Consider the following 10,135-nt stretch of genomic DNA (forward strand, 5'->3'; position numbering starts at 1 on the left):
GGGAGAGGGGGGGGTATTGAAGAGGCCGAGGACTGGAAGGACTAGGCGAATAAGAGAATAGAAAAAAGACAGACAGATAGTTGTCCTGAGATTTCTGTGAGGTTTAAATATAAACTACGACCGCGTTGGAGCATTGTGGGAGCCCAAACTCAATCCTTCACTCTGTGATTTTAATAACAAAGTTATTAATTGTAATGTTTCACCCCCACCCCCACCCCCAAAGAAAAAAAATCTCGTATCCTCCCTATCGGCATCCGTGGTGTTGTGGTTAGGCTCATCGCTCTTAAGCATAAAAGGCGCGAGTTCCATTCCTCGTGAGAACGTTTAGTTTTTCTGTTTCATCGAGTATCTCGATCTGTCATCTCAAATGTATTATCTGACTCACCAAGGGTTGGCCCTCTCTGGCAGGATCAAAGTAGCCCTCTTTTTATTATCACGGTTTGTCGATGTGGGCATATAACGTTCAATGAAATTTTTAAGAGCTGTATTTTCAACTCACAGGTACAGACTTACATGTATTTGACTACCGATCATTCTGAAATTCTATTACAACTGAAAAACAAAGACAAGGATACTAAGACGTATCGTTTATTATCAAAAAAATATATTTTCAAAAATCAACGTTTGAACCTTTTGAATCGGAAGTAGTTCATAACTTTTGTTTCTACTTTCCACAACACATATCTAAGTAACACCCATACTTTTACAGAGAAAATAATGTGCTCTTTGTAGAATGGCGGTAAGCATTTCTGCTTGTCACATGGGGGACTGGGGTTCAATTCTCCACCTGGATGATGTGGTTTTTGAATAGTGTTCCGTTCATAGACCCTAGGAATGCAGACTGCACAATTGTTTCGGATATGATTTAAACAAAACACATGGTCCTTTTTGGCCTAAAGAGCATCTGCTGCCTCCCCAACTGTCTGGCTGCCTACTTTCGTCAAGCATAGGTTGACATATGTCAAACATGGTTTCACCTGTCTAGCCTACTTCCATTCAGTCGTTAAGGGCGCTGAACCCAAGCAAAAGCCAGGGGGGGGGGGGAGGTGTGTCTATCCAAGTCATTATTTTTTGGTTTTGTTAACACGTCTTATATTTGCCTTACCCAGACGAAATAAATACAGACACGCTTGACAATAGTGGTGTAGCATGTCGTCTCTCTCTCTCTCTCTCTCTCTCTCTCTCTCTCTCTCTCTCTCTCTCTCTCTCTCTCTCTCTCTCTGTCTCTTCCCCCTCTCTCTCTCTCTCTGGAAAAAAACATACCATGGAGAGAGAGAGAGAGAGAGAGAGAGAGAGAGAGAGAGATAGAGAGAGAGAGAGAGAGATAGAGAGAGAGAGAGAGAGAGAGAGAGAGAGAGAGAGAGGCAAGAGCCCTTGGGATTCTTAAAGCCATGCCGTGTCCCTTTACAAGTACAAGTAACACATTTCGTTTTCTTTAATTTATGGAGCTTTGAAGATAGACACCAGGGGTACTGAGCGGACCCTAGGAATTTGAACAGCACGATTGCTTCGTTTATTGTTATGTTAATAAAAATACTATTATTATAGCTTATGACAAGTGCAGGGTTCGCGGAACACACACCCATACGAAAAACCCCCACAACAAAACCCTTTTTATGCTAACTCAAGTTTACTCGTTGAGCTTTAGAACAGATATGTTTATATATGTATGATGGTTAAGATTGTTATCCCATGATTTTTGCGATATGAGTCACCCTATCTCTCTATAAAATGTATTGTACGAGGATTGCATAATTTTGGGTCACCTGCCAAATCCATCACTCTCCTGACATATCTGTGGGGAAAGAAATGCAACTTTGCTGTGAAGTTGCCTTGACACAGTTGAAGCTTAGCAGCGATATATGTTTTTATTAAGTGCAGAAAAGCGTCAACTATATATTTTTATATGGGACTTTTACGCCCCAATCGACGTTTTAGATAATTTAGGAGGGGGGGGGGGGGTCCAACCCTGCCCGTCAGAGCAAACTCGGGCTGGGAAATATACAACATCCCAGCAAAAAATCCGATGTGGCGTCGGTGACCTAGTGGTTAGGCTCTCGGACTCACAACCGTAAGGTCGTGGGTTCGAATCCCGTCAGGGACCGGACGTTGTGTCCTTGGGAAAGACACTTTACACGAATTTTCCTCACTTCACCCAGGTGGGAATGGGTACCCGGCTATAGACAGAGAAAGATCTTGTCAGTTTGTTAGTGTTTGAGCGCTTAATCAGCTGCTTGCACTGTATGCTTCCCGGGAAGCTGAAAATGTTTCGGAGTGTTCTATGGTCTGCTGGGGTAATAATATAGTGTAAAGCGCATAGAGCCTGCTGTTGAGCGGGGATATGCGCTATACAAATGCTATTTATTATTATTATTAGATAATCGATACAAATGTTAATTGTCTCCTTACTTGGGAATCGAACTGGTGTCTCCTGTGTGCATCAGCGACAAACAGCTACACCATAGAAGCCGGTCAACTCTTCTGTGACGTTATCTACACCGTTAAAACTCTGCGCGGTATACGTTTTCCCTTCTTTTTTTCTTTCTTTTGTTTTTTTTTGTTTTTGTTTTTTGTTTTAGGCGCAAAAGAGCGTCAAATAGATTGTTTTGACTAGATAGTTTTAATATTGGAGTTTTACGCCCACTTCGACTGTTGATACCTTTTAGGAGGCGGGCTCCTGTGACCCTGCCTGTTAAGACCATCCTGGTCTGAGAGGGGTAAAATGTGCCAGCAGAGAGACGGAGAGACTCGATAAAAATCCTCCCCTCACGGGAATCAAACTCAGGTCTTCTGCGTGAGGCGGTGAAGCGCCAGCTGCTGCACCACAGACCCTGGCGTTTGCTGGAGGGTTGTTTTACTGTTGTAAGCTATACAAAGAAACATATTAAAATTTTCTAAACCTGACAAAGCAGGCTCCAGGAAAGGATCAGAAATAAGACTTTTCTTTTAAAGTTTGCATGAAATAGCGCTATGTCAAATGAATTTGTTGTACAGTATGACCTTTAGAAAAATAAAAAGTTAGGACGTGTATTCGATTTGATTTACTTAAAGTGTTTGCCTTAACCATAACGTATTACAGACTGGTCCAGTGTACGTCTAAAATTGTCTACTCGACAATCTGAAACGGAGCTTTTTCCCAGCCTAATTATTTTACATGGTTTGACTTTGGGCTGTTTTGTCTAGCCTGAAAGTCAAACTTAGGTTAGAAAAGTATTTCTTATCTATCTCTAAACACTTATTTTTCTCTGATAAGCTCTGCATGTACCCCATGTAGGTGAATAAGCAATTCCGTTGGTATTTGTTCCCTTCGGAAGTAAATCTTTTTCGTTTTAGATTTGCAGTTACACAGATTGGTCTATGAACACATTTAACTGATATACATTTTTATGTATGTTTAAGCCCCAATACACAGTATTTGAGACTTTCTGCGATATCGATTTAAAAGTGGATCACACGGTCTCATGGTTAGGGAATAGAAATATAAAGGAGTGGGAGGTTTACCAAAAGGCAGCACACATGTGCATTGAAAACACAAACACCTATTTAATGTTATAACTTAACGACCCCCCCCCCCAACCCCCCCCCCCCCCCCCCCGCTTTTTTTTATAGCGGGATTGCATGTCGTGCTCGATTGAATAGTATCTTTTTGTTGCCTTCATTCAAACACGCAGAGGAAAGGGTGGAAATGAGGAGGACGTGGGGGGGGGGGGGGTAAATTGTCTATTATGCTACACAACTGCTCCTATTATGAAGTGCTTGGTACTGGTGTCTGTTGCACGGCTCTTTTATGTTGTACATAGAAGGTGTGAGTTCGAATACCTAGTGGGACGATTTTTGTCGAATCTGTAGGTCTGTTTGCTGGGATGTAGCATCTCGTTCGCGTGGACTATCCAAGACATACAAGGTCGAAGCAGTCCGACCTCGAGATGATCTAATGGTGTCGTCGATTGGGGCGTAAAACACTAATTGCCAATCAGTCAAGTGCTTGATGTTATCAGTTTGTTGGTGTCTTAGCACTTAATTGGAGGTTTGCACTCTTTACTTCCCGGGAAGCCGAGAATGTTTCAGAATGGTTTGGGGGCTGCTGTGGTAACATAGATAGTAAAGCGCACAGAGCATGCTGTTGAGTGGAGACATACGCTGTCCAAATGCTATTTATTATCATTATTATTGGTTCTGAGATAATCAGACTACTAAAGACACAAAGGGACTTGCTGTGGCTGGGCTTACTGTAAAAGCAGTAGCTCCCCAGAGAAGCCAACATGATACCGTCCTGCCAACAAAGTGGAGCAGCCAATAATCATGAAAAGTTGGAGACATCGTTACCAGCATTTGCTACTGGGTTAGTCCTAGCCTGCGCCATGGGAGTCTAGCAGACCCCAGCAATGGTTTATTTCTAGCTTACAAGGTTAAGTTAAAGGTTAGGTTCGAGTTACAGTTAGTGTTACGGTTAAGATTAGGGTTAGGTTTAGGAATAGGGTTTGTTATAGGGTTGGGGTTAGTGTTAGTGTTAGTGTTAACGTTAGGGTTAGTGTTACCCTTAGAATTAGGGTTAGGATTAGGGTTAGGGTTAGGGTTAGGTTCAGGGTTAAGGTTAGGGTCAGGGTTATGGTTTAAGTGTTGTCAGAATTTCAATGAAATAGTTGGTACCCGAGCCATTAAACTATTTAGTTCACAACATTTGGAGTTAGCATCATTACTACATGTATATTATTGTCATGATATCAGCTATCGATTCTGACAGTCATTAGTTTTGATGAATTCTCCGTGGTAGACAAAGATCAAAGAAATAAGTTTCAAAGTAGTAACTTCTACTCAGTGGAGTCCAAAAGGCTGGGTAGGAACAATTGACACAAAATGCGGGTAAACATACTTTAATCAGGCGCAAATGTAGCAAATACCCAGTTCAGAAATAGCAAAATAATGCAGGCTGTCTACACCTTCCTTCGGCTAAAATAACAAAAACATACAAGTGACAACTTAAGGCAAACAAACGTTTCAACTAGCGAGGCCTTTATTTAGCAGGAACCACCATGAAACAGTGAATTTTTGCTTTGATTTTTTCTTCCTTAAGGAAGTGGGAAAAGGGGGGAAAGGGGGGGGGGGGGGATGGAAGCTTTGTGTTACAGGCCATGGGAAAAGCTGGTTCTGTTCATTGTCTTGAGAGAAGACAAAGGCAAGGGGGGAAAGGGGGGGGGGGTTCTTACTTTCGGGCATGACTTAAAAATAACGGCAAAATATGGTAAAAGTATCTGAAGCTACCATAGTGCTTTGATTGACATATTGACGTATCTAGCAGAAGTAGCGACACGTTGTAGTCATGATGAGTCAGCACTTTGATGCCTGATTTTGATGAGCTTTGAATCAAGACTACAGTCATAATATGAGACTCAATTAATAACCCGCGAGGAAGCTATTTAATTGTAAGACTATGACCACTATCATCTTTATGCATTGGGTAAATGCGTTTTAATGTACCGCTGTCGGAACAAGAGAAAGATTAATTTGATTATAATAGTTGGACGTAATAATAGTCCACTGCAAATTGCAAACATTACTCATAATGATTTAAGTGGTAGTACAAGGGAAATAATCGCAGAATTTCTAAATGTTTAACAGGTAATGTTGCAGTTAAACCATTACGTCCCCTTATGTATTCACATGACAAGAGATGCGTTTGAATCATTTTTAGATTTCCCGATAAAAACAGTTAAAAAGCGAGCTCTGAATTTGGTCACCTGTTTCTGAATTATTCCACCAACTGATACGTCAGCTACCTCAAGAGCTCATCCAGCTCAATATGCGCTTACCCCCCCCCCCCCCACCACCACCAGAACCTCTTCATCCTTCTTTCTAACCCCTCTCACCCTTCCTTTGGCCCTCTTCATCCTTTCTTCCCCTTCCTCATCCTCCCCCCCTCCTCGTCTTTCTTTCCCTTTCCCATCCCATGCGCTCTTTGTGAGACTTCCCTTTTAATGATCTAATAGAGCTTGTGAACATTCATGCCCAGGTGCATTTGTGGGTTATACCTTTGACGTATCAGTTCCCCCTGTCTCCTGCCTTCTTTTTCATGTTGATTAAAACTCTCAGAGGGATATCCAGTGGCCTTTTGGTCCGGAAGTTTTGTCCATAGACTTGAATTATTCCATCATAAGTCCGGGCACTGTCATGGTCGAGCAAATTAAGGCAGAAACTCAGGTCTCGCTGTAGATGAGTCCGCGAGTAACGTTTGCCTCTTTGGCCCTCATTTTGGTTCCAGATCGTGAACTCCTTGGTAAACCGGAATTATGTGCACCATCGTGGATATAATAATAAAAGTATATGGTTTACTCAAAATAATTATTTCAAACGATGTCTGTAACAAAATATTTTGGTGAGTGGCCAGTGCGAGGTGTTCATTAGAAAAAAAATGATAATCCCAGCTTTAAAAAGTAATCAGGGCGCTGCACACGAGCAACGATGTGTTAGAAAACAGTGTCTATGGCATGATGGCATGATGGCCTGAATTAATATTAATATAATCTCTTAAATTTGATGTACGCCACAGATATTCCCGCGGGGGGGGGGGGAATGTCTATTTTATGCCCCCAAAAGACAAAATTTATATCATTAAGTAGGCGGGTTTCGACCTTGCCTGTCAAGGCCAACTCAGGCTAATAGCGATACAATGTCCCAGCAGAAAGACCGTACATTTTCACAGGGAAGCCAAAACTTTATTGTCGTTTACACCCCCAAGATGCCTCTCCGTACTCCGTATGTCGTATAGGTTCAACACGATGGGTAGAAAAAAAATTTTTAAAAGAAAGAAAAAAATAAAAGAAAACACGTACACATCAGTAGAAAAAACTTAAAGCGAAATCAGACAGAAATTCCCCTGAAAAGCCCCTGAAAAGGGTTAGTCGTGGTTTACTTGTTCCTTTTTACCTATTTATCGGATTTTCTACGTCAAGTAAAATAGATAGGGCACATTCGAAGTTAAAATACTAGGGAACATGCCCAAAATGAAAAGTTAAACATGATATTAATGCCTTTTAACACATGTGTAAATCGGTTTACGAAAAAGCAAAACGATTAACAATATCATAGCAGCAAAATTCATAGTTAGCATTATCGACAGCAGCAGTACATTTTTAATAAATTTTAGTAATCTTATTTCAGATAACTCCTCCTCCTCATCTTCTTCCTCCTCCCCTTCCTCCTCCTGCTCCTTCCCTCCCTCCCTCCTTCCCTCTCTCCCTCCTTCCCTCTCTCCCTCCTACATCATCATCATCATCATCATCATCATCATCATCATCATCATCATCATCAACATCATCATCATCATCACCAGCATCAACAACAACAACAACTATAACTGCAACTGCAACAACAGCAAAACAATGGCTTTTAAAAAATCTATAGAGATTGGTAATGATTGGAGGATACCTGCAAAAATGCTAGCAGTAACAGTCGCTATTTGTATTTTGTATTTAGATAATATAACGACTAATAAGGAAAAAAGCAGCAATACACATCGCATGTTGCAATCAGGCTAAGTTTGCAGAACAACTGTACAGTCAACGTACTACTATTCTGTTTCAAAGTTTGTTCATTGGCGGCTTTGGTGTAATGGTTAGAGTCTTAGCCATTGCACATAAAGACATGAGTTCGACTACCCATGCCTTTCTGATGAAACGATGTATTCCACTTTGTCAAGGTTGGCCCTGACAAGTAGGGTCGAAGCAAAACCAACTTCTTAAATGATTAAAATTGTACCAACATAAATGTGCGTATGTATGGGGTGGGGGAGGGGGGCATAAGACGTTTAAAATCAATCAGGGTTGTTCAAGACAGACAAGACGAGGACATAATGTGCCACAACGTGGTAAAAATCAGGCGCTTGATATCTTCTTTAGAGATTAGTCATTTGTCTTGTTGTGGTGAAAAAAATACTCATAAATCTTTAATATAAGTTAAGATACTTGCGATTGAAGCCTGAAGCTAGAGTTAAAATCGTTTTAAATTTTGTTCTGCCAAAGTCTGGTGACTTCTGAAGCTTCAGTGTCATTTGGACCTGCTAATGTATCTTTCAACTTTCATGTGCCTTTCATCACCGATTTTTACTAATATACACACAGAGATGTGATTTTAAATGGACTTAAAAGGCGTTGAGAGAAAAAAAAGATAAAAGTTGCCCATCTGGCGAAAAAAGTCAGTTTCTTCGATTTTATTGTTTTGACAATCGCCTGATTTTACCGCGATGCAACACAAATATACATGTAAGTCTATCCTTTACGCCAAAATTACTGAGAATAATGCGCTGTTACACTGATTCATTGTGTGAGTGCATTTCGTAATCCACCGTTGTGTTCAGTAACATCTCACTCGTGACCTTGTACCATCGACCCAGCGATGCTTTCACCACAATACTTAAAGAGTTGTCTTGTAATAATGGTATGTACATGTAATTACTTTCACTATGTTCTACAGTTTAATGTACACTGCCTATCTCAAATGTAAAGGACCCTCATCCCCGTATCCTTTATTTTCCCTGATACCCTCTCAACACCCAGATTAAGGTACACAGTGGAACAAAATACCTTTCTGCTTTAAGGAACGTTAATTTTTAGAATGTTTCATGAGAGATGACAATCTAAAAAGCATCTCATCCCTAAAACTTTGCAAAAGCTTTTTCTGATTCAAATTTGTTCACACTAGACAAGCAATACAGAGACACACAAACATATAAAGGCGCAAATGGATCTCAAAATGGTATGTACACATAGTTAAAAGAAGACAAATATGAGTCATTACTTACAAGGGTTAAGTACCAATCGATATCACAGTAAAACATTTATATACAAAATTGTGCAAACCGGGAGACTAAAATACACTAAAAATTACCTTACCCAAATTTCTGTAAATTTTCTATTAATGATATTTTCTGACTGTTCTTGTCAAGTTTTGTGCATGTTCAGTCTAATCTTATTCCATGACTTTCTTGAGTTTTTGGAGTAGCCTATGAAGGGCAACAAGGTTGGGAACATTTTGAAAGCAAACTGTCAAGAATATATAAATATAATTGTATAATACGACTTTGCCAAAGCAGAAAGCCGAGACTGCTGTATTTTTCTCTTTGGAAATCGATAGCTGATTAAACATCTGGATGCCGAATGAAATCAGGAAACGACTTTTGACTTCGAAAGGTCATGTGAAAGATGCACCTCGACAAAAGCGTACCTTTAACTGGCCAGGTTAATATTGATCGTGTTTGGTCACAATGACGGACGGCGGGTTGAAGGAGAAGACTGGACTCTCTGCTGACGTATCTCCTACGTCATTGGCGTCATGCCCAAGGTACTGAGAGCTTTCAAATGGTAAATTTTCTCCTCGATCTAACCTGCCGGACTCCATATCATTAGGATCCTCGCTGACGAATCGCACTGAATTCGTCGCCTTATCTCTAGCTCTGTTTGGGTCGTCTTGATAGAGATTTCTGAGTCGTTCTATGAAAGACAGTTCTTTATCTGCTCCGTTATTTGTGTCATTGGTGTCCATGTTCCTCCGACTGCTGGCACTACCACCGTTGCTCTTGTTGTTTTTGTTGTTATAACTTGTCGAGCTCTTCATACTTCCTCCCACGCTGGCTCCCCTGTTGCCGCCAGCGTAAGAGTTTCTGACAGAGCCACTGACGCTCCGGTGAGATCCGGCGGTTTCCTCTATAGCAGACGCGAGCTCCTGGGCTTTCTTCTTTTTCGTGGCTTCCAGAACAATGTTCAAGAACGTCGTACCTGTGATCTTCTGAAGGCCTTTCTTCCACTTGGCCCTCACCTCTTCTGATCTTTTAATGATGTGGTCTTTGGCCTGGTTGTTGCGTGACATTTTGACAATGGTGGAGAGATTCTTTTTCTTGAGGCCCTTGAATTTCTGTTTCATTTCAGCCTGCACCTGTGAACCAGAATAATAATATGTCGGCGTCTGTTTGCAGTAGCAGAATGATGGACACCAGAAGACCAGAAAGAAAAAAGAAGGTGGAGGACGGGATAAAGAGACAGGGTGGAGACAGGCAGACAGACAGACAGACAGACAGACAGACAGACAGACAGACAGACAGACAGACAGACAGACAGACAGACAGACAGAGAGAGAGAGAGAC

The 10,135-nt window shown here is 41.1% G+C and overlaps 1 protein-coding gene across 1 annotated transcript in view; it reads right to left on the bottom strand.

Moving 5' to 3' along the window:
* Window positions 1-8,185: 8,185 nt before the first annotated feature.
* LOC101859375 (chitin synthase chs-2) overlaps window positions 8,186-10,135 on the bottom strand; it is a gene marked incomplete in the record, with an annotated part of 48,109 nt that continues 46,159 nt past the window's right edge. The window contains 1 exon segment of the mRNA XM_013086397.2: window positions 8,186-9,927. Coding sequence (XP_012941851.2) covers window positions 9,235-9,927 — 693 coding nt within the window.

This window comes from Aplysia californica, unplaced genomic scaffold (genome assembly GCF_000002075.1).
Source record: "Aplysia californica isolate F4 #8 unplaced genomic scaffold, AplCal3.0 scaffold00018, whole genome shotgun sequence".
Classification (NCBI taxonomy): domain Eukaryota; kingdom Metazoa; phylum Mollusca; class Gastropoda; order Aplysiida; family Aplysiidae; genus Aplysia; species Aplysia californica.